General features: G+C 39.5%; 1 protein-coding gene across 3 annotated transcripts; it reads left to right on the forward strand.

The window, feature by feature from the left end:
- Positions 1 to 6,633: 6,633 nt before the first annotated feature.
- cndp2 (carnosine dipeptidase 2) lies at positions 6,634 to 22,815 on the forward strand. 3 transcript variants are annotated; one of them, XM_034160835.1, is made up of 12 exons: positions 6,634 to 6,695; positions 10,510 to 10,586; positions 11,158 to 11,301; positions 11,486 to 11,648; positions 14,701 to 14,789; positions 15,297 to 15,497; positions 15,585 to 15,669; positions 15,773 to 15,933; positions 16,082 to 16,246; positions 17,677 to 17,818; positions 22,152 to 22,299; positions 22,627 to 22,815. In XM_034160835.1, the coding sequence occupies exons 2-12, from the start codon at positions 10,527 to 10,529 to the stop codon at positions 22,691 to 22,693; spliced, it is 1,425 nt and encodes a 474-aa protein (XP_034016726.1). In that variant the 5' UTR covers positions 6,634 to 6,695; positions 10,510 to 10,526; the 3' UTR covers positions 22,694 to 22,815. The 3 variants fall into 3 exon arrangements, with proteins under 3 accessions (XP_034016726.1, XP_034016727.1, XP_034016725.1); XM_034160836.1 differs by lacking the exon at positions 6,634 to 6,695 and having other exon boundaries at positions 10,390 to 10,586; positions 16,082 to 16,251; positions 17,682 to 17,818; XM_034160834.1 differs by lacking the exon at positions 6,634 to 6,695 and having other exon boundaries at positions 10,392 to 10,586.
- The last annotated feature ends 2,417 nt before the right edge of the window (positions 22,816 to 25,232 follow it).

The following is a 25,232-nucleotide window of genomic DNA, read 5'->3' on the forward strand; positions in this document are numbered from 1 at the left end:
AAAACATTCCTTGCAAAAAGACACATAGGGTCAATGTCATGGCCTGCAAATAGTCCAGATCTTAATCCAACTGAAAATCTTTGGTGGAAGTTGAAGAAAATGGTCCATGACAAGGCTCCAACCTGCAAAGCTGATCTGGCAACAGCAATCAGTGAAAGTTGGAGCCAGATTGAAGAGTGCCGTTTGTCACTCATTAAGTCCATGCCTCAGAGACTGCAAGTTGTTATAAAAGCCAGAGGTGGTGCAACAAAATACTAGTGATGTGTTGGCGCGTTCTTTTGTTTTTTATTCCATAATTTCTTCCTCAGAATTGAGTGAGTCCATATTTTTTTTTCCCTCTGCTTGGTCTAAAAAAGTAACCGTTACTGACTGCCACAATTTTTTTTTCCTGATTTCTTATAGTGTTTCTTAAAGCCAGAAAGTTGCCATTTGAAATGACTTTGGTTTTGTGTCATGTCTGTGATCTGCTTTTTTTCTACAAAATTAAACAACTGAATGAACATCCTCCGAGGTCAGTGATTCCATAATTTCTGCCAGGGGTTGTAGTACTCTGCATTGTGTATGATAAAGGAGTCAAGGACAACTTCTGCCTTGTGGACTGGGGGGGATTTATTCTCTCTCCTCACCACTTCTGTGCAAAACACATTCACATTAGTTCAGCAACTTCTCACATCCAGTTTTCCAGAGCAAAGCTCTCACAACACCTGGAAGAAGACTGAGGAAAATAGCACAAATCTACAGGATATGACATTGCAGATGGGTCGAAGGTCACACAACAGAAATGCATCTCATCAAAATGAAAGCTCCCCAAAATAAATACAGAAACAAATATAAAGACACACACACACAAAAAAAAAACAGCATACGAACAGACAGGCGACTGGATTTGTGAAATATATGTTGAATGAATGAATGAATGAATTAATTTATTCGGCACTCACAGATCCAAAACAAGAAACCTACAAAGAAAGAAAACAATCCAATAATGCACCCATGCGCCCGAAAGGGTGTAGGCAGAAGCAAAAGCTTGTAAACGCCCACCGCTTTAACTAACAAAAATTATACATATGCATATAAAATTATACAATCCCTGGCAAAAATTATGGAATCACCGGCCTCAGAGGATGTTCATTCAGTTGTTTAATTTTGTAGAAAAAAGCAGATCACAGACATGACACAAAACTAAAGTCATTTCAAATGGCAACTTTCTGGCTTTAAGAAACACTATAAGAAATCAGGAAAAAAAATTGTGGCAGTCAGTAACGGTTACTTTTTTAGACCAAGCAGAGGGAAAAAAAATATGGACTCACTCAATTCTGAGGAAGAAATTATGGAATCACCCTGTAAATTTTCATCCCCCAAATTAACACCTGCATCATATCAGATCTGCTCGTTAGTCTGCATCTAAAAAGGAGTGAACACACCTTGGAGAGCTGTTGCACCAAGTGGACTGACATGAATCATGGCTCCAACACGAGAGATGTCAATTGAAACAAAGGAGAGGATTATCAAACTCTTAAAATAGAGTAAATCATCACGCAATGTTGCAAAAGATGTTGGTTGTTCACAGTCAGCTGTGTCTAAACTCTGGACCAAATACAAACAACATGGGAAGGTTGTTAAAGGCAAACATACTGGTAGACCAAGGAAGACATCAAAGCGTCAAGACAGAAAACTTAAAGCAATATGTCTCAAAAATCGAAAAATGTACAACAAAACAAATGAGGAACGAATGGGAGGAGACTGGAATCAACGTCTGTGACCGAACTGTAAGAATCCGCCTAAAGGAAATGGGATTTACATACAGAAAAGCTAAACGAAAGCCATCATTAACACCTAAACAGAAAAAAACAAGGTTACAATGGGCTAAGGAAAAGCAATTGTGGACTGTGGATGACTGGATGAAAGTCATATTCAGTGATGAATCTCGAATCTGCATTGGGCAAGGTGATGATGCTGGAACTTTTGTTTGGTGCCGTTCCAATGAGATTTATAAAGATGACTGCCTGAAGAGAACATGTTTATTTCCACAGTCATTGATGATATGGGGCTGCATGTCAGGTAAAGGCACTGGGGAGATGGCTGTCATTACATCATCAATAAATGCACAAGTTTACGTTGATATTTTGGACAATTGAAAGGATGTTTGGGGATGATGAAATCATTTTTCAAGATGATAATGCATCTTGCCATAGCGCAAAAACTGCAAAAACATTCCTTGCAAAAAGACACATAGGGTCAATGTCAATGAGCAGATCTGATTTGATGCAGGTGTTAATTTGGGGGATGAAAATTTACAGGGTGATTCCATAATTTATTCCTCAGAATTGAGTAATTCCATATTTTTTTCCTCTGCTTGGTCTAAAAAAGTAATCGTTACTGACTGCCACAATCTTTTTTTCTTGATTTCTTATAGTGTTTCTTAAAGCCAGAAAGTTGCCATTTGAAATGACTTTAGTTTTGTGTCATGTCTGTGATCTGCTTTTTTTCTACAAAATTAAACAACTGAATGAACATCCTCTGAGGCCGGTGATTCCATAATTTTTGCCAGGGGTTGTACATATACCCATGATAACTAATACAAAGTATATTAATCCATGAACTAAAATTTCAAAAACACAAACATGCAAACAGCAGTTCACCAAAAACAAAACAAAACTGATAAACCTAATTCATCATGCTATAGCAAGTAATCAAATAATTTTTGTACAGCCTTTTAAAGCCAATCAAATTACTGAGTTATGTTATCCGAGAAATTATTCCAAATATTAACACCTTTAATAGAAACACAATGACTTTTTACAGTAGTTTGAATCTTTGATTTCTGAAATAATAATGTTCCTCGCAAAGTATAACTGGAGTCCATCATTTTAAAGAGGTCCTGGCCATGTTGTGGTAAAAGTTTATTTTTTACTTTAAACATAATTTGTATTATGATATAATCAATCAAGTCCCAAAATTTTACAATATGCAAATAGACAAACAGTGGATTTGTTGGCTCACGATATAGTTTCTTACTAATAATTCTTATAGCTTTTTTTTTTTAAGTAAAAATCTAGGATTTGTAGGCCATGTATGGAACAAGTGTTTACATTTATACTTTGATTACACTTGGAATGATGACATTTATACACCAAGCTGACCTGAAATGAACCATTGTACATTACACTGACTTTGAGTTTCACCCCTTTGAAAGTGACCAAATTACATGTATTCCTACCTAGCTCGGTGATGTTTTCACTGGCAAAAAACGGCCCCTAGAGGGCGCTCGGGTAAAACCCGACCTCAGCCATTCACAGTGCTTCACTTTTTACACGTGATAGCTTTATTCCAAAATGGAGCAAATTATTATTTTTTTTCCCTCAAAATTCTACTCACAACACCCCATAATGACAACATAAGTTCTTTTTGGAGACTTTAAATTGTCCGTAGGTGTGTGTGCGGCTGTGAATGCGTTTATCTATCTTTATGTGGACCGACGACAGACTAGCGTCCTGTCCAGGGTGTACCCCGCCTCACGCCTTATGACTGCTGGGATAGGCTCCAACGACTTGATCTTAGATAAGTGGTTGAAGATGAGTATGTGTGTGCATATGTAGCTTGCCTGAAATAAATTAAAACTGTTAATTCTGTTGTACAAAAAAGAGAAATGCTTTTATTTTGCTTTGATATAAATTTGTTTTGATATAAATGCTTTTATATAAATTTGCGGTAGAAAGTGGCTAAATGCTTTAGAGGTGAATAAATAAACATTGATGTGCAATGTGTCAATGTGAATCATCCATAAAACATGTGATTTGTAACCAACTTAGGAAATTGCAGGTTAATTAAGCTAAATGATGCAAAGCAATCGCGTTTAAAACCTCCCATAATAAATGCAAATAAGCACCTTGTCTTCGTGTACATTTTGTGTTAAAACCAAATTTGTGGTTAAAACATTACCCCAGCGCCCCCCTGGTGGCCGTTTTTGTTTGGTGAAAACATCGCTGAACTCGGAACAAATACATGTAATTTCGTCACTTTTCAAAGGGGTCAGACTCGTCCATCAAGTCAATTTAATGTACAATGGTTCATTTCAAGCCAGCTTAGTGTATACGAGATCTGTCAATAAAGTATAGGTCCTTTTTATTTTTTTCAAAAACTGTATGGATTTCATTCATATGTTTTTACGTCAGACATGCTTGAACCCTCGTGCGCATGCGTGAGTTTTTCCACGCCTGTCGGCGACGTCATTCTCCTGTGAGCACTCCTTGTGGGAGGAGTCGTCCAGCCCCTCGTCGGAATTCCTTTGTCTGAGAAGTTGCTGAGAGACTGGTGCTTTGTTTGATCAAAATTTTTTCTAAACCTGTGAGACACATCGAAGTGGACATGGTTCGAAAAATTAAGCTGGTTTTCGGTGAAAATTTTAACGGCTGATGAGAGATTTTGAGGTGATACTGTCGCTTTAAGGACTTCCCACGGTGCGAGACGTCGCGCAGCGCTCTCAGCCGCCGTCGTCAGCCTGTTTCAAGCTGAAAACCTCCACATTTCAGGCTCTATTGATCCAGGACGTCGTGAGAGAACAGAGAAGTTTCAGAAGAAGTCGGTTTCAGCATTTTATCCTGATATTCCACTGTTAAAGGAGATTTTTTTAATGAAAGACGTGCGGACGGGTCAGAGCGTCGGGACGCAGCCGGCGCGGTGCGGCGGCACAGGAAAAACACCTCCGTGTTGATAACCATTTGTAAAATCCAGGCGGCTTTTGATGGCTTTCAGTGGAGTGAGTATATGAGAAATTGTTTAACAGCTGGACATGTTCCAACTTGTCCTTAAGGCTTCCAACAGAGGTGTTTTTCCTGTGGCGGAGCGTCGCGGCGGCTGCGAGCCGACGCTGCAATCCGCCCGCACGTCTTTCATTAAAAAAATCTCCTTTAACAGTGGAATATCCGGATCAAATGCTGAAACCAACTTCTTCTGAAACTTCTCTGTTCTCTCACGACGTCCTGGATCAATAGAGCCTGAAATGTGGAGGTTTTCAGCTTGAAACAGGCTGACGACGGCGCCTGGGAGCGCTGCACGACGTCTCGCTCCGTGGGAAGTCCTCAAAATCTCTCATCAGCCGTTAAAATTTTCACTGAAAACCAGCTTAATTTTTCGAACCATGTCCACTTCGATGTGTCTCACAGGTTTAGAAAAAATTTTGATCAAACAAAGTGCCAGTCTCTCAGCAACTTCTCAGACAAAGGAATTCCGACAAGGGGCTGGACGACTCCTCCCACAAGGAGTGCTCACAGGCGAATGACGTCACCGACAGGCGTGGAAAAACTCACGCATGCGCACGAGGGTTCAAGCATGTCTGATGTAAAAACATATGAATGAAATCCATATAGTTTTTGAAAAAAATAAAAAGGCCCTATACTTTATTGACAGCCCTTGTAAATATCATCGTTCAATGAGAGCTGTTAGCTGGCTTTTAGAAGCAAGTTAAAGACAAAACAAAACCATCTGATTTCAATAAAACCACAAAAAATAAATAAAACCAAAACGAAACAAACAACAACAACAACAAAAAAAAACATACAGCCTGAGCGTGTTTTTGCGGGGCGGTCAGTCGCAGAAGTACTACGTTTGTTTGTTTGTTTGTTTTTAAACAAACTTTATTGGAAATGTACAACAAACAGGAAATTTAGAGAAACATTTGGCAAAGAATCATAAATGCAACAGGCAAGTTTGAGAAGGCATTGTATAATATACCTGAAAAATAGAAAAAGGGGGGGCGGGGGGCATCGCCCTTGGATTCGCTACTTCACCGGAAGTGACGTGTACCCGATTTCACCAATAGATGTTTATAACATAGACATAAAGAGTAGACCTCGCATTGATTGCTGAGGCGCAAGAAATGCCATCATAGTGATTCACAGGGCACAGTGAAGTTTTGATTTTATATTCTTGTTTATTTTATTTTTGTATCTTCCTATAATAAAGTTGCTTTGTTCTTTGTTATTTTCTCTGTTCTATAAAGTGTCTTTTAGCACTGTGTAAAGCGCAATACAAATATAATGCATTATTATTAGTAGTATTATAATAGGGTGCTGAGAGCTGCAGAGAGCTCTGTACACAGTCCTCTTTTAGAGCTTTTAGCTGGAAAACTTTCACGAGCAAGTGTGAAGTGTGTACATGTGAAAATATGGCTTGGGGCGGGGATGTCATGTTCTTGTGCTTATTTGACAATTTACATTTACAACATTTTATTCTCTCTCTGCTTTGTACAGCCTTGGAACTCGCTCTCTCTCTCCTGATAGGAAGTATATTGTTACACTATTTGATTTATATATATATATATATATATATATATATATATATATATATATATATATATATATATATATATATATATATATATATATATAAATATGGAGTATCAATGACTAATGAATACATTATATTTCTATATAAAACATAAAATAGATATGTTATATATCTAGTTTAGTATTCAGAGTTAGTATTCAGAGTTAGGATGGATTAAATACGCTGCGCTGCCAATCAACACTGAGTGGAGCGGGCCGCATGACCGCTCCAAGATGGCGGCCCCCTAACGAGGGTCTTGTCTTTTTTTTTTTGTTTGTTTCTTGTGCATGACGAAATATCTGCTACTGTCACGCGGTTCTTTGCGCGACACAAGTGACCACAGAGATATCTCATCCGCTGCCCTGGTGGTCTGTATTTTTACTTTATTTTATTTTTTAATCGTTATCTAGAAAAATACAGTTTTTTTTTTTAACAAAAATGTAGATGTTTCTACAGCGGTGCTAGGAGACAGAATGTGTCTGTGTGTAGGTGATGCGAGTCATGCGTAGAAGGTAGCTGTAGTTTTTAAATTGACGTGATAGTTTAAAATGGGTTGCTTTAAAAACAGCAAATGTACTTTATAAAGTCAGACTGACAGAACCAAGATAATGTTACCCAAAATGTTTCATTTGACGTCACAGTCTGCGATGAAGTCCAGCGACGACGTGTTAGCCTGGAAGGTTTGCTTTTAATGTCAAAACGTAGTGGCGTAAACTGTGTATTCACCTTAAGGTATGTAAAGTAACCATTTATCCAGCTACCATTTATCCAGAATTGCAACTAGAAGCGCACTCACTCATAAAGGTGCACCTTAGCCAAAGTCATGGAAATATAGACTGGAATGGACGTGCGCGCCTCAGTCTATTAGCTTCGGAAAAGAGGAAAGGACAGTTCCCCATGGCCAGTGCCAGACACGGACAGTTCTCCATTCACCTGGAAGTACTGTGGAAATGAGGGAGACGCTGGCTGCCTGCGGCAGTAAGCAAATTCAATTATTTTTCCAAAAGTTCCAGATGGAGGGATGCAGGCTGTAGTCTAGTGCGCATTCAGTCTATGCATGCACGCACATGTATGCACGAACGCACGGCTCACTGACACCTCCTCAGCAGCAAGAAAGAGGAACAGAAGCAACTCGCTGAAACAAAACAGATGTTATTTTGAACAATTTGCTGCTGTCAGTCACGTGACCGTGAACGTTTCGTTTAAAACATCGAGGTCAACGTTAGTTTTGGTTTTGTTTCTTTCCTTTTGCGTTCTTGATTTGCAGACTATTCGGTGATGGGAAAAGTGAAAGCTCATTCGTCCACCTTTTCTCGACGATGTGTGACTTTGTGGCTTTTTTCTTCATTCAGGAATCGTTGTATGCCGCGTGACTGGGACTTTAGCAATACAAGCGCCACTTCCCAGACAATTGTGAAAAAACAAACTTGCTGTAAATTCCGTATTTACTTTTGCACTTATGATTTGTTTTCTAAATATTTGTATATGTGCTTATCATTTGTAAGCAAGGCAATCTGCAGACTGACCAGACCATCTGGAAATTGCCTTATTATTGCCAGAAGGTCTGTATTGCCAGACTAGCCATGACAGGTTACATCTCATTCATACCCTCTTTGGATTCATATTCAAATTGACACAAAACATCAGGAATATGTATGAGGGTGATTCTTAGACTACGGGCACTTATTATGTCCTTTGATCATATTGTATGAAAAACAGAAAAAAGGGGAAATTTCACACTTTTATAGTTATCTTTACAATGAAAGTGTGTTAAGAAATTTGTTCTAGTAGTCTATGATGACTTTTTCACCTTTTTTCAGCATCATTATATGCAAATATTGCCGTTTTGTGCTTGTTCCACACCCAGACTTCTGATCTTCAATGATAAAAATGAATGGTAAAGAAACATTTTTTTCTAATGTTTTAAAATATCTCTGAATAAAATATCAGTAAAATAATCAAAACATAATTGGGGTATTCATTGTCATACAACTGTTGTGATTTTTTTAAACAAAATGTAGTTGTCCCACACTATTGCCATAATTTTCACCATAACACTGTAATGTCCCTTTAAACAGTTTATATGAAAGATTGTTTGGGTAGTTTCTATGGAGATAAACAGTGACATCAGAGCACATGTATATAGCGCCAAGTCACAACAAACAGTTACCCCAAGGCGCTTTATATTGTAAGGCAATGGTGTGGTGGAAATTACATTTACAAGGCCAATAGTGCCCATAGTTAAAGAATCACCCATGAATGAATGCAGGTTTTACACTGTGGACATCTGCATCACCTCTGACTGATGTTCAGAGTTTGCTTACAGTTTCACAATGCCACTGGAGGGCAGTATTACATATACAGCCACAAAATGTTAAAAAAAATATCCTTTTCAGTGGATGGGAAGCTTCAGCAAAGACAGCGGACCTCATGCAAGACCATTTTCGTAAACATCTCTTTAAATTTCTCATACCTTCTTATATGGGCATGTGTGGCTAGGCCAGATTCAGAAAATGCCCATAAATCTACGAAGCTGTGTAGATTAGGTGTGTGAACATGCTCAATTTCACCTGTACATAAATTAGCATGCCTTCATGAGAAATGTAAAGTTTCTTAAATAAGCGCCTGCCTATGGAGGTGTACCAGGCACATTCAGCTGGGAGGAGACCCCAGGGAAGACCCAGGACTAGGTGGAGAGATTATATCTCTACACTGGCCTGGGAATGCCTTGGTGTCCCCAGTCAGAGGTGGTTATGTGGCACGGGAAAGGAAAGTTTGGTGTCCCATATTGGACCTGTTGCCCCAGTGAACCGATACCAGATAAGTGGTTGAAGATGAGTGAGTGAGTGAATGCCCCCAAATACCAGAGAAGGCTATGCACCCCACCCATGTATGTCAGAGGGTCCAATCAGGACACTGGGATCCACGACACCAAAGAGGAACTGTAGAATGAAGGAACTGAGAATAATGACCTACTCTCAGAAAAGCACACACAAAAGTCTGTCATTGTGTAGAGCAGGGGTTCTCAATCCGGCCTTCAAGGACCCCTGAACCTGCACATTTTCCATCTCTACATGCTCTGCCACAAGCTGATTTGCTAATTCAGGGGTCTGTTAGGAGTTGATTGGCTGTGCACCTGAATTAGCAAATCAACTTGTGGCAGAGCAGGGAGAGATGTAAAATGTGCAGGTTTCTCCACCGTGCAGAACAGATGGGACTATGGCCTGTCCAGCCTGCGTACTTACCGATAACTGTTTCATTTCCCTCCTCTGGAAGTTGGCATTTGGGGAGGTGTTCAATTTGTCCTACATATATGGATGGTGCTTATCTGGGTGGCGTGCCCAGAGGGAGCTTTGTTCTGGGATGAATAAAGGAGTATCCTAAATATATCATTCATCAATACATCAATAAACACTGTCCAAGTTAAATTGTAGAGGTAAATATGATGATGTGAATGAAATTATGACATGTAATGTATGTAGGGTTTTTGCTGCCACAATGCTATTTTGGACACACCTAATCCTCTCAGCTCTGACAAGTGGTGCAGAGTAGGTCCTGGTTAGTATTTGGCTAAGATGCCTTTGGGGAACCATAGGAGCTGTGATCATGTGTCTGTATGTAGAGCTGGAGTTGCATCAGGAAGGGCAATTGGTGTAAAGCTTGTCGTTTCCCAATGCAGAACTGTACAAAATCTGTTGTGGTGACACCAAGCAACTGGGAGCAGCTGGAAGAAAATCTGTGGTACGAGCCACGTACAAATGAATGTCTTGGTGTGAGTGCTTCTTGCATGGGGCCCTTTGTGTTGTTGAGAGTTAGAGCTACATGTCAGGGCATAAAAAAAGACTTTGCTGCCAGTATTTATTTTCTTTTTTTTTTATCTAATTGTTCCAGTAAAGATGCCTGTTTAAAGTAGTTTTTTTTTTTAAAATAACCTTTTAGTCCAACACATTTTTACCACAAGTTCTGCAGTAACATTTCAGTCACTCTGTAGGCGTATCTGTGCAAAAAGTATTTGCAACTCCCTGATATGAAAGTAGCTCTTCTGGCACTCTAACCGCTTAAGGAAAAACACATACATCGGTAGTCAGCAGGTTTGGAGGAGGGCACAATCTTTGTCCTCCCATAAAAACACACAGAGCACAAGATAGGATGTCACATTCACCTTGCCTGTTGATCCCACAGCTTCTATCCTGGTAACCATGGCCGATCTCACAGCACTTTTCAAGTATGTGGACGAGCATCAGGATCTTTATGTTGAGGTAAGAATAATTCTGACTTTTGTGCTGATGTGGTTGGCTAGTTGTTGTGGTCATTATGCTGAGCACTAAATCCAAGGCCTTGGGCACCAAAATGGGTAGAACGGGCTCTGCGACCAATTGAAGGAAATCAGTCACAGCGATAGAGAACTTTAACCCCTGTGTCGATGACCATGTTGTTCGTAGATCAATTTTAAGGTTTTGGTATTTCGTTTTTGTGTCTTGTATGAATTATTGTGTGTGTTCAGGTTGCTCTTTTGTCCAAATCTTTGACCACACTCAGAACAGACAAATGCTTTTTGCCCTGTATGAATTAGTGTGTGTGTGTGTGTGTTCAGAGTGCTCTTTTGTTGAAAGAGTATGTGAAAGTATGTGTATGTGAAACATAAATGTAAAAGGTGACTCAACAGATCATATGAAATCATGATGGTAGATGAACTTTACAGCAAGTCCTAATGTGATTTTGAATGTAAATGAAATGTGTAAGCATTACAATCCCCAAGGCTTACGTAGTTTGTGTGAAAAATCATCAAAGGTGATATTGTAATTGATCAGATTTGTTGTGGTTTGTCAGCGCCTTGCTGAGTGGGTGGGAGTCCAGAGTGTGTCTGCTTGGCCTGAGAAGCGCGATGAGATCAAGAAGATGATGACGATGGCAGCGAAGGACATTGAGAGACTGGGCGGGACGGTGGAGATGGTGGACATTGGCAAGCAGCAGGTCAGAAAAAAGATTAAAAGTTTGTTTTAGTAATGCACTGTACGTTCAGGTGTTGCAGATTGCCGTAGTTTTGACGTTGCTTCGTGTGTGTTGTGGTGATCGATCATCTTTAAAACAGACTATGTTTAAAACAGACTGGTACTCTATAAATATGATAATTTAATCCAGTTATAACTATATTTAGCTTCCCTCTGGAGGAGAGATCCCCCTGCCACCCATCGTTCTGGGGCGTTTGGGTTCAGACCCTGGCAAGAAGACCGTGTGTATCTATGGTCACCTTGATGTCCAGCCGGCTAATATCGATGATGGCTGGGATACAGAACCTTTCACACTGGTGGAGAAAGATGGTGAGAAGAAGCCTTTTGCAGTTTCTCTTTCTTATTTGACTGTTGACAGGCAAAGAGAATTTATAGATTACCACAGGAATGTTGGCCAGGATGCAAGAACAAAGCAGTATGAGTCACTTCACTTTGTTTTTAAGGCCTCGATGTAATACTTTCTTTTTGACTCAACAAAACATTGAGGTGTGTTACATGTGAGACCTGAAATACAGTTTCAGGCATGTTTAACCACATTGCAGAATTTGTGAATGTTAATTACTGATCTTTTAAATTGTTTGCTATGCGCTGTCACATTAAAAACATCACCAGGCTACTTTGCATGCGAGCAGATAAATTGGTCTTCAGTCATCGTCTAAATGTGACATCATAGTTAATCGCTCGTAAATGCTCTTTGACCCTTAATCAATTGCTTGTGATCAAATCACAGTTTAATACATTTTCAAAGTCCATCTCAGTTGCTTCATGTTTTATGGTAGTGCTGTTAATCAAATCTAATCTGCTTTAAAAGAAATTACGCAGCTTGTCCAAACAGTATGTTGCATTTCTACAAGAAAAAGTAATATGTTTAACTTTTCAAGCGTAAAATAGGCCAGTCAAATATTTTACAGTCTTTGCAGCATTTGTAAATTGTTAGATTGACAGTGAAATGTCTATTTCGTTGCAACATATTTTTTTTCAATGTATATAAAACAGCATAGTATTAAAAGTTTAATTTATTAAACCTAATGTCAGTACCCTTTCATCAATTCAAGTCTCTTATTTGCCTTTTTTCTTGATTATATGCTTTCAGACCAAGCCGTTTTTTTTCGTTTGAATTCACACCAATAAATACCACAAACCTGGTTGGAATCTACATTTACATGATTAATGGTTCTTATTGTGCTAGAAGGGTTTTAAAAACGTGTCCTCCAGAATAGAGCTATAACTGATTAATTACGTCCGGCAAGAACGTATTAAAGTCATCGGTGTTTATTTGTCTGTCCGTCTGTCTTTTAGCAGGATTACATCAAAACTACTGCATGGATTTTGGCAAAATTTTAACCACAGATGCATATTAGGCTATGGAAGGACCCATTCAATTTTGGAGGTGATCTGGATTCAGATTCTGGATCAAGTTTCACTTTATATAGGCTTTGAAGGATTTACTGTTAACAGGATTACGTCAAAACTACTGCACAGATTTTGACGAAATTTTCACCACAGATAGATATTAGGTAATTGAAAACTCCACTGAATTTTGGTGGTGAGCCGGATCTGGATTCAGATTCTGGATCAAGATTCATTTCATATATGCTTTGAAGGATTACGGCAAAACTATTTCCTGGATTTTACCAAATTTTCAACACAGATAGCTATTAAGCCATGGAAGACTCCATTAAATTTTGGAGGTGATCCGGATCCGAATCCAGATTCTGGATCAAGATTTCTCTTGATAGAAACTTTGAAGGATTACTTCAGAACTACTTCACAGATCAAATTTTCACCACAGATAGATATTAGGGCATGGAAGACTTTGCTGAATTTTGGAGGTGATCTTGATCTGGATTGGTGGCTGTCACAGTCTCTGATTGCTCTTGTTTTTGTATGCAATTCATCTGTTGAATATTTTCTCAATTAATATATTGTTTTTATTGTTATTATTAATCTGTTATTGTTGTTTGGTCCATAAAATGGCAGAAAATGATGATCAGCATTGCACAAAGCCCAAGACGACGTCCTCACTGCCAAAGATATTCAGGTTATGGATTCAGGTTATAGAGGACAAAAGCAACTAGTAATGAAACCACCAAAATACTCACTTTTAAGAAGCTGGAATCAAAGCATTTGGAATTTAAAGAATGTCTCAAAATGATTCAGGCATTATGAAAATAGTTGTCAGTTGCTGATAAGTTAGTAGAGGATTAATCATTGTTTAATTGTTGCAGCTCCACTCTGGAATGGCATTTCAGAGCTATGCTCATCCACATTTCCAGGTGGTGCAAAAATACCAAAAAGGGGGGGGGGGGGAATTGTTTGAGAATAAAGAAAAAGTCCCTCTGGTGTGAAAGGTGCCTCTTGATGTATGTAAACTGTCATACGATTATTGGGTCTGTTTGAAATCCTCCTCTGATCAAAATCTGTGTTGTGCGACTGTTAGACATTATTCATCCTCTTTCGTTCCTGTTTGTTGGGTTAATTTATGCATTTCTATGCAGCTCAGCTGATAATCAGCTGATAGAAAGTAACACATTCACTTCCTCCTGCTCGGGAGTTGCTGATGAGATTCTTTTTCTAAATGTGTTGAGACAGACGTTAAATATAACCACCGCAGTGCTGCATAATACTTTCCATTGTACTTGCCAATGATTTCCATGTGAAATGTGCATTTTAAGAACACAGTTTGTAGTCAGGTTAGATTGTGTAATGCACATTACAAACTATGAAGAAAAGTTGAATGGATAGTAAATAGGAAAAAATGTTAATTTTGAATTTAAGTAAATTAAATTAGTAACTATAGTTTAGCCAGATTGAGGAAATAGGAGACTCAGCTTCCTTGTGTTCATTTTTAAATAACATCCATCCATTTTCTATACCCGCCTTCTCCAATTAAGGGTCATCCCAGCAGTCATGGCTACACTCTGGACAGGATGGCAATCATCACAGGGCCACGTACACAGACAAACACAGCCACACCCTCACACCTACAGTCCATTTAAAGTTTCCAGTGAACATAACATGCATGTCTTTGGAAGTGGGAGAAAGCCAGAGCACCCAGAGGGAACCCACATGAACACAGGGAGAACTAACTCCACATAGAAAGGCTCAGGTGGGAAGTGATCCCACAACCTTCTTGCTGCGAGGCAACAATGCTAACCAAAGCCACTGCGCCACCCCATTCTTAAATTTCTTTATTTTTTCAACGGATGAGAAATGCTGTTAAACCTGTTGTGCACCATTAGCCCAGCACTAAACACAAAACAGGCAAATGTATCAGTGTGCTTCTGAGCTCAGACAAACATCGAGTGAGAGGGTTTGTTTAAAAAAAACAGTCTTGATTAAATACTGATTTTCTGTGCAGGCAAACTGTATGGAAGAGGGTCTACTGATGACAAGGGTCCCGTGTTGGCCTGGTTCAACTGTATTGAGGCCTACAAGAACACCCAGCAGGTAAAGTTCTCATCAGTTTTTATTTAAAGAGGTTTTTCCCTTTTGGCAAGAAAAAAAAACATCAATCCCCTTATTAACAAACAGAATACTTGAGAAAGGAGAGTTAATGCCCTATTAAAAAGGGCTGGACTCACTATAGAAATGGTTCAGTGCATCTTTCAAAATAACTTCACAGCATTTGTGGAAATGATCTCTGTGATAAAGTACAGAGCAGACTTGATGGTTAATTGTTGATGACTTGAGGACTATCAGCAAGATAACCGACCAAAGGTCACTGGAACAAATAGGAAATGTACACATATGGAGTTTCTGGTCCCAGTCAGTCCTTAATGATTAAACCGTGTTACAACACCTGATGATTTTGTTAATCAGATTCAAGGTCCCTGTAATGAAATGGTAAAATCAATTGTGCATGGATAAATTTACAATTATATATATATATATATATAATATAGCTTTTGAGCAAGCAAACATGATGCTGTGACTATTTTTCTCTTTGTGTTGCAGGAGCTTCCCATTAACATCAGATTCTGCTTCGAGGGGATGGAGGAATCTGGATCTGAGGGTCTGGATGACCTGATCTTTTCTCAAAAAGACACATTCTTGAAAGATGTGGACTACGTCTGCATCTCAGACAACTACTGGCTGGGAAAGACCAAACCCTGTATCACCTATGGTCTCAGAGGACTCTGTTATTTTTTCATGGAGGTGAAGAAGCCTCAGTGTTTCTTTACCATAACTGTCTGCAAACTGTGATGCAGCTTATTGAAATTAAAAATAATTTTTACAATTTAGGTGGAGGGTTGCAGCAAGGACCTGCACTCAGGGGTGTTTGGTGGCTCCATTCATGAAGCCATGACTGACCTCATTGCACTTATGGGCAAGTGGAACTCTTTTTTTTTTTTATAATGAATTTGCCTGCAGTATGTATATTTTTTTACTTATTTTTGTAGCCAATATAGTATGTGCTTCTTTATAAACAGGCTCCTTGGTTGACCAAAGAGGGAAGATCTTGGTTCCTGGAATCTACAAAGATGTGGCACCTGTGACAGACAAAGAAAAGGAGTTGTACAAGGATATTGATTTTGATTTGAAAGAATACCGCACGGACGCTGGAGTCGAACAGCTGCTGCATGACACCAAGGTACATAAGTAATACCTACAAGGTTATTTCAATAAGAGCGTTTTGAAGTACCCTCGTATTGTTTGCCTCGCTCAAAGGTAGGCATGTACCTTTTTCTCCTGAGAGGTGACACCCTTTTTTGTAAGATGTATTTTTATTTTTCTTCTAGGAGCTAATCCTGATGCACCGGTGGCGGCACCCTTCTCTTTCACTCCACGGCATCGAGGGTGCATTTTCTGAAGTAGGAGCCAAGACTGTTATCCCCCGTAAGGTCATTGGCAAATTCTCCATCCGTCTTGTGCCTGATATGGATCCAAAAGTTGTGGAGAAGCAGGTATCTATCCCCTGAGACCTTTAACAGCTGTCTGACAGTTTCATCATGCCAGTATTGGAATTATGATACATTACTCTGTGTTATGAGTCGGACGCAGCCCGGAGAACCGACCAGCGTTTGAAGGACCCAGTATGAAATACGCAGAGCACGGTACAAAGGATAACAGAGTTTAATAAACATAACAGTGAAGTGATACGAAAACAACAAAAGAGTGCGCGGTCTGGCATGGTGGATTGCGGTGCGCTCCCAGCAGCGCTAACGGTCCGGAGCCAGAAAACTGTTCGGACCCAAGGACCCCGCCGACACCCCCCAGGTGGCCGCGACAAACCGAGTCTGTGAAAGAAGAAATCATTATGTGAGTCCACACTCAACACACAGAGAGACCACTCAAAGGTGTACAAACAGCAAACACTTCCTGGCTTAATTGCAAATCAGCTTCCCACCCTGCAGGCATAGAACACCCTGTTCACAAAACTCCACTGCAGTGGAAGCTGATTTAAACGACTAACATACAGCTCAATATAATAAGGTGTGAGGGACACCACATTTACTGACTGTATAAATGTTAGTCACAAAACCAAACGTACCTCAGGAAGTGTGCTGACGAGCGTGAGACCTCACCCCCTCCTCTTTCACAGACCATGCATCAAACCTGGACGTTCTCTGCATCCACTGATGGGAGATGGCTCTAGAGACGACGATCTCACCCGTCTGGTCACAAGGTCGAGTCTCTGGCCAACACACACTGTGCACTCCAGACTTAAATGCCACCATGTTCCAATCCGTGTAGATGCACCACAGCTGTGAGTCCTGACGAGCTGCACGTGATCAGCCTCAGGTGATCAGGGTGAGGTCCTGATAAACTCAGCTACACAGCCACTCAGTCCCAAATGCGCACCACCTGGGAGGAAAACCAAAAGACAGAAACAGAAGACACACAAAAGCCAGCCAGGCACGCCAGTCACAACACTCTGAAATGTAATGAAAGGCAGGGGTGGTGACTAAGTGGTGAGTGCGGAAGGTTCCCAGTTCAAACCCCCACCCCTGTCACTTTTCTCCATGTAATGTGGAGTTGCGTCAGGAAGGGCATCTGGTGTAAAACTTGTGCCAATTCAACATGCAGATCCACCTTGGATTTGTTGTGGCGCCCCCGAATGGAAACAAGGGAGCAGCCAAAGCGACTTGAGTACTTTGAAATGTAATGAAATTTTGTCTTGTAAAATTAAAACAGGATGATGCTGAGTCTTTTATTGTTGAACTTTATATTGTTCCCCTTCACTTCATAAAAAAAACCTTTCATTGAGTGTCACTCAAACTTTTTTTTCCTTTTTTTTTTTCCCAGATGTGCACTTTTGTTCTGGCAACCAAACATTTTTCCTGTACCACTGGATCACTAGTATTACTCTCTCTCTTTTTTTCCCCCCATAAAGGCTGTTGATTATCTGCAAAAGAAATTTGCTGAGAGGAACAGCCCTAACAAACTCAAGGTGTATGCGACTTCTGGAGCCAAAGCCTGGATGTCGGACTTTAACCACCCACACTATATGGCTGGACGAAAGGCCATGAAGACGGGTACGGACTGAGGAAGGAATGTTAGCAGTGTATACAGCTTAGGGCCCTGTCATACCTTGACGATTTAGCCAGGGTATGCTGATGTATGTGAAATGTGCAGAATACGCTGAACGTTTCAGGTCAGTATTGCACAGTATGGTGCAGGTCGAAATGGTTAAGTCTGGCTTAGTTTGAGTTTCCGCTACCGGCGGAACCCTTTTGTCTGGCAGGTGGTGCACGTAAATATTGACAAACACATCATCTAGCATACGTACTCTGTCGCGCGGAATCCTCATTCCACATGGAGGCCAAACAGAGTAATTTAACACTTTCTAAATTTAGTGCCTGCGGAAAACGCTGACATGCCCGAATGAGGCATTGTGACTCTTTTAACTTGTCAAATTGCTTGTTGTGGCACAAAGCGCCGGCAGTCTCTGGTTCAGGCTGAGAAACACACAAACCACAGAGGGACTTCTTTTAAAATGTTACGTTTCTTCAGCCATGACAAGAAACTAAAGTATTTTCAGATGCTGTTTTCCAAAATCAGGACGCTTTATGTGGATAGGTTTTCATCAGGCTGTGATGATGAATCCGACTGAAACGAACCGGTAAGATTAAGAAATTTCATTATATGGCTGTGACGCTGCGCATGCTCTGCTTGATTTGTTACTATGACAATTAGTCCGGAACGCGTATCACATTCATTACAAACCAGAAAGCTAAAAACACAATTAGAAAAACCAAGTCAGACATGAACATACTCCATAAATATCGAAACAGCTTCGGAAAAAACACACAGATTGAAAGCTTACCAGCTAACGATCGGACCGTCTGTCCGCAAGTTCTTCATGGAGACGAAGCAAACAGGTCAGACTACGAGCCATCAGCAGCTTGCATATTCAGGCGATACCGTAAGTTTGCGTGTTTCTCTCTCTCTCTCTCTCTCTCTCTCTCTATATATATATATATATAATTTATTTCACCTTAGGGACACAACTCAGATTAGATTTTAGAGTACTTAAAAGCAGGAGGTGATGAATAAAGGTGTGTGTGTGTGTGTGTGTATATATATATATATATATATATATATATATATATATATATATATGTGTGTATATATATATACACACACACACACAGTGGCTTGCAAAAGTATTCAGCCCCTTGGTATTTCACATATATTAATTTGTTTATGGCATTTCAAATACAAAAAGTAAACCAGGCTTCTCATTATATTTTTAAAATTATCTTCCTTAAACTCAAACTGAAAGTAAATCTCTATAACCTGATACAAATTTCTTAAAAATATAAAAGCCAAAGTGATGGATTTTTTTATGAAGTAAAGGGCCCCTTTTTGCTTTAATACCTGTAAATAATCAGTTTTATTGACAGTTTTCTTCAGACGAGACAGTGGATGGATATATGAACATGTTTTATTCATATATATAGATATATATATATAGATATATATTTTAACAGCTTTTTTTAGGGACGCAGCCGGCGCGGTGCGGCGGCACAGGAAAAACACCTCCATTGTTGATAACCATTTGTAAAATCCAGGCGGCTTTTGATGGCTTTCAGTGGAGTGAGTATATGAGAAATTGTTTAACAGCTGGACATGTTCCAACTTGTCCTTAAGGCTTCCAACAGAGGTGTTTTTCCTGTGGCGGAGCGTCGCGGCGGCTGTGAGCCGACGCTGCAATCCGTCCGCACGTCTTTCATTAAAAAAATATCCTTTAACAGTGGAATATCTGGATAAAATGCTGAAACCGACTTCTTCTGAAACTTCTCTGTTCTCTCACGACGTCCTGGATCAATAGAGCCTGAAATGTGGAGGTTTTCAGCTTGAAACAGGCTGACGACGGCGCCTGAGAGCGCTGCGCGACGTCTCGCACCGTGGGAAGTCCTTAAAGCGACAGTATCACCTCAAAGTCTCTCATCAGCCGTTAAAATTTTCACTGAAAACCAGCTTAATTTTTCGAACCATGTCCACTTCGATGTGTCTCACAGGTTTAGAAAAAATTTTGATCAAACAAAGCACCAGTCTCTCAGCAACTTCTCAGACAAAGGAATTCCGACGAGGGGCTGGATGACTCCTCCCACAAGGAGTGCTCACAGGCGAATGACGTCACCGACAGGCGTGGAAAAACTCACGCATGCGCACGAGGGTTCAAGCATGTCTGACGTAAAAACATATGAATGAAATCCATATAGTTTTTGAAAAAAATAAAAAGGACCTATACTTTATTGACAGACCTCGTATGCCAGCATTTTTAATGCACTCGGCATACACTGGCTAAATTGTCAAGGTGTAACAGGGGTTTTAAGAGTAAAGAGTTAATTTGTCATTTTATTTAATGCCGCAAGACAAGTTTTCCTTTGATTGCAGTATATGGAATTCCTGCTTTATTCATATCCTTCACAAATAGCACTGAACTTCTACGCAGTAAAATCAGCAGTGTTACTTTAACACTTTTGGAGTCTTAAATTAATAGTGTCAGTGTTAATTTAACACTGACATTGTTAATTTAAGACTGAAAAGAGTGAATACTTATAGAAACTTTTTTGCATTATTTTAAGATTGGTGATTTTGCTGTGTAGAGCCCATTCACTGTTATCATATGAAATACAGGGATACAGCGATCAGCATGTCTGTCCGTCTGTCTATTTTCTCTTGTTAGCGCAACATCACAAGAACTAATTGACCAATTTCATTCATATTTAGGATAAGGGTGCACTTGGGTGATCCCCCGACACCACTCGATTTACGGTGACCTTGAGGTCAATTTCAAGGTCACAGTGAGATATTCAATATATTGTCATTGCCACCCTTGTTAGTGTGATATCTCAAGAACCAGTTGACCAGTTTCAATCATATTTAGGATAATCGTGTACTTGGGTGATCACCCGACGCCAGTATGCTAGTCATACGAAAGGGAAAATAAGTAGATCTTAAGTTTGGACTTCAGAGTCTCTACAGAATCTGACTGTTTTGTTGATGCAGAGAGATCATTCCACAGAACAAGGGCACGATAAGAGAAAGCTCTGTGACCAGCAGAATTTTTATTCACCCTAGGGACACAAATCAGATCAGATTTTAGAATACTTAAAAGCAGAAGGTGATGAATAAAGGTGTGTGTGTGTGTGTGTGTGTATATATATATATATATATATATATATATATATATATATATATATATATATATATATATATATATATATATATATATATATATATATGGCATTTCAAATACAAAAAATAAATCAGGCTTCTCAATATAAAAATTTCTAAAATTATCTTCCTTAAACTCAAACTGAAAGTAAATCTCTACAACTTGATCAGCCTTTGGTATAATACCTGTAAATAATCAGTTTATTTGCCAGTTTTCTTCAGACAATTCAGGGGATGGATACATGATAATTTCCAAGTCACTGAATATGTCTTGAACTTTATTTACATTAGTTATGAAGAAATACAAACAGTATGACACTCTGTGGTAAATCTGTGTGGAGTAGACAGTTCTCAAAAACTTAGTGAGTCTGCAAGAAGGAGAAGAGTGAATAAAGCCACCAAGACACCCAGACAACCCAGAAGAAGTTACACTCTTCTGTGGCTGTGATTGTAGAAATTGTGCACAGTGCATGTTTTGCATTTTGTATCTCCAGTTATACAGCTTCATGATGAAGTGGTACAGAGGAGGGTTTTCTTAAAAAGAAGACCTGAAAGTTCAGCTACAATTTGCTAGAACGTACATCTGAGATGCAAACCTAGATCTAATGTTTTGGTGAAAGAAACCCCTCCTCTATACCACTTCATTATGAAGCTGTATAACCATGGATACAAAATGCAAAACATGCACTGTGCACAATTTCTCCAGTCACAGCCACAGAAGCCTAAAACCTCTTCTGGGTTCTCTGGGTGTCTTGGTGGCTTTCCTCACTCGTCTCCTTCTTGCACAGTCACTCAGTTTTTGAGAACTGTCTACTCCACACAGATTTACCATCGAGTGTCATACAGTTTGTATTTCTTCACAACTGATGTAAATAAAGTTCAAGACATATTCAGTGACTTGGAAATGTTCATGTATCCATCCCCTGACTTGTCTGAAGAAAACTGGCAAATAAACTGATTATTTACAGGTATTATACCAAAGGGGCTGATTACTTATGCAACCCATCATCTTGGCTTTTATATTTTTAATTAATTTATATCAAGATGTAGAGATTTGTTTTCAGTTTGAGGCTAAGGAAGATCATTTTAGAATTTTTATATTTTTTATACTTTTACAAGCCACTGTGTTGTAGTTTGACCTCCACACATTTTTAAGAGTTTTGTGTGTGTGTTACACTATAGTTTTTGGTTTGGAGCCTGACCTGACCCGTGAGGGTGGAAGCATCCCTGTCACGCTCACCTTTCAGGAGGCGACAGGATGCAACGTGATGCTTCTTCCTGTCGGGTCCTCTGATGACGGCGCTCACTCCCAGAACGAGAAAATCAACAGGTATGTCACACCGAAACATCTGATTAACAAAGAGGGAAGATTTCCATGGGATGAGAGTGAATGTAACATTAGCAACAACTTAGAAATGACACCAAGTGAAGTTTAAAAAGAAAAAGCTTGCCTGTAAACTCACAGTTAAATCTATCAGCTGCATGTTGTTAAATCAACATTAACTACTTTGTACCATCTATGCCTTTTGTGTAACATTAAAATACAATACCAAATATGTGTGCTTATTCAAGTTGTGTTTAATGAACATTCAGTTGAACTTGGAAAAAAATTCCAATTTTACTGTGATTAAAAACAAATCCTCATAAATGTTTCCAGATTCAACTACATTCAGGGAGTGAAGTTGCTGTGTGCGTACTTCCACGAGGTTTCCCAGCTGGACTGAACTGATGTCTCTCAGCAGATGTAAATATGTCCATCCTCACTCTCAGAGCCATAAACTATGTGGACGATTTACAGTTTCATACACACTGCCTGTCCTCAAATAATAAAAGGGGTTTCTTTGTCCTTATTTGTCCTCTTTTTTAAGCCTTGAGATATATATAATACATATATATATACACACACACACACACATTAGAGCTCTTAACGAAGTTGTAGTGTACCTGCAATAATGGTAAATTTCTACCAGGTAAATCATCTTTATATTAAAAGTGAGTATTAAAAGTGAGTGTGCGTGCATGATTTTATTTAGTAAGTTCAATGTAAGTACATAATATAATTGTAAATATACTCAACAAAAATATAAACGCAACACTTTTGGTTTTGCTCCCATTTTGTATGAGATGAACTCAAAGATCTAAAACTTTTTCCACATACACAATATCACCATTTCCCTCAAATATTGTTCATAAACCAGTCTAAATCTGTGATAGTGAGCACTTCTCCTTTGCTGAGATAATCCATCCCACCTCACAGGTGTGCCATATCAAGATGCTGATTAGACACCATGATTAGTGCACAGGTGTGCCTTAGACTGCCCACAATAAAAGTCCACTCTGAAAGGTGCAGTTTTGTTTTATTGGGGGGGGGATACCAGTCAGTATCTGGTGTGACCACCATTTGCCTCATGCGGTGCAACACATCTCCTTGGCATCATCCGTGAAGAGAACACCTCTCCAACGTGCCAAATGCCAGCGAATGTGAGCATTTGCCCACTCAAGTCGGTTACGACGACGAACTGGAGCCAGGTCGAGACCCCGATGAGGACGACGAGCATGCAGATGAGCTTCCCTGAGACAGTTTCTGACAGTTTGTGCAGAAATTCTTTGGTTATGCAAACCGATTGTTTCAGCAGCTGTCCGAGTGGCTGGTCTCAGACAATCTTGGAGGTGAACATGCTGGATGTGGAGGTCCTGGGCTGGTGTGGTTACACGTGGTCTGCGGTTGTAAGGCTGGTTGGATGTACAGCCAAATTCTCTGAAACGCCTTTGGAGATGGCTTATGGTAGAGACATGAACATTCAATACACGAGCAATAGCTCTGGTTGACATTCCTGCTGTCAGCATGCCAATTGCACGCTCCCTCAAATCTTGCGACATCTGTGGCATTGTGCTGTGTGATAAAACTGCACCTTTCAGAGTGGCCTTTTATTGTGGGCAGTCTAAGGCACACCTGTGCACTAATCATGGTGTCTAATCAGCATCTTGATATGGCACAAAGGAGAAGTGCTCACTATCACAGATTTAGACTGGTTTGTGAACAATATTTGAGGGAAATGGTGATATTGTGTATGTGGAAAAAGTTTTAGATCTTTGAGTTCGTCTCATACAAAATGGGAGCAAAACCAAAAGTGTTGCGTTTATTTTTGTTGAGTGTACATGGATGACACAAGAAAGTGAAAACACTTATTTCCATTGTGGTCCATTTAAAAATCAAATGACAAAATAGAAGTAAACATAAAATATAAGGGTGCAGAGGTGGTCAAGTGCTCAGTACACTTACTTCCAAAAACAGAAGGTTCCCAGTTTAAGATTTCCTGTCGTCATTCTCATTCTACTGTACTGTTCATGGCCCACCAGGGAACTGCAGCCCACACTTTTGGAAGCACTCTTCTACAGCCTAAAACAAAAATCTTGCTGAAAATTCACTTCATTTGGCCTTATATTTTTAAAAAATGCAAATGTAATATTATTTCCTGCACAGTTAACCACATTGCCTCACATACAGTGCTGATAAGCAAAGAAAAAAATTGTACGCGGTAGAAAGTACTGCAGTAAATCTGAGTGGATTTTAAATTTTTTGATACTTTTTAGTTATCTGTAAATATGCATTTTTGGCAAAAACCACACAAAGCAGGGAGGTTTTTCTACCAAGATGAACAGCCAGAGTTGCAACTCAAGTCAGTTCTTTAGTCTTTCTTTTGGCTGCAGCTGATTCAGTATTGACGTGCAAGGTGATTTGACCCAAGTTTCTGATGCAACTCTAGATGTACACAGAAAATAAGGTACATGTGGCCTTGAAGCAGGAAGTTTTTGTTTAGGAGGCAAGCACACCATCTGCTTCCGTTACCACAGTCTCCTCGTGTTATTTTGTGGTGTCTAATTACGAAACTGGTTTGTGCTGCCACACAGGTTCTGCAGAGAACATTTAATCTCTTACACTTTTATTTTCACTTCTTTGAAATGGACTTGGACAGCTGCCAGAATGTTCTACCAGGTTTAACACGTCGTCCTGCAGGCTGATCCTGAGCTCATAACATGTTTGTACAGTCATGTCTGAATAAAGTCAATATTCTGAGAGCACACAGACGTTTTGATGCCAATGATGGAAACCTGAAATCTGAGCACAGAAAAGTGTTGTCCATCGTAAAAATATTGAAACATCTCATTAAAAAGAAAATCAGAACAACATGAGAACAAGCTTAAAGTCAAACACCAAAATAAAAACAAACTAGAATTATTTGTTTAGGTACTGGTTCTATG

Source organism: Thalassophryne amazonica, chromosome 20 (genome assembly GCF_902500255.1).
Source record: "Thalassophryne amazonica chromosome 20, fThaAma1.1, whole genome shotgun sequence".
Lineage (NCBI taxonomy): Eukaryota > Metazoa > Chordata > Actinopteri > Batrachoidiformes > Batrachoididae > Thalassophryne > Thalassophryne amazonica.

Bases quoted from the DNA above. Each gene is read 5' to 3' on its own strand.
- cndp2 (XM_034160835.1), top strand. From the start codon at position 10,527: ATGGCCGATCTCACAGCACTTTTCAAGTATGTGGACGAGCATCAGGAT. The intron at 14,790-15,296 runs GTAAAGTTCTCA...TTTGTGTTGCAG, and splicing joins CCTACAAGAACACCCAGCAG to GAGCTTCCCATTAACATCAG. The intron at 17,819-22,151 runs GTACGGACTGAG...GTTACACTATAG, and splicing joins ACGAAAGGCCATGAAGACGG to TTTTTGGTTTGGAGCCTGAC.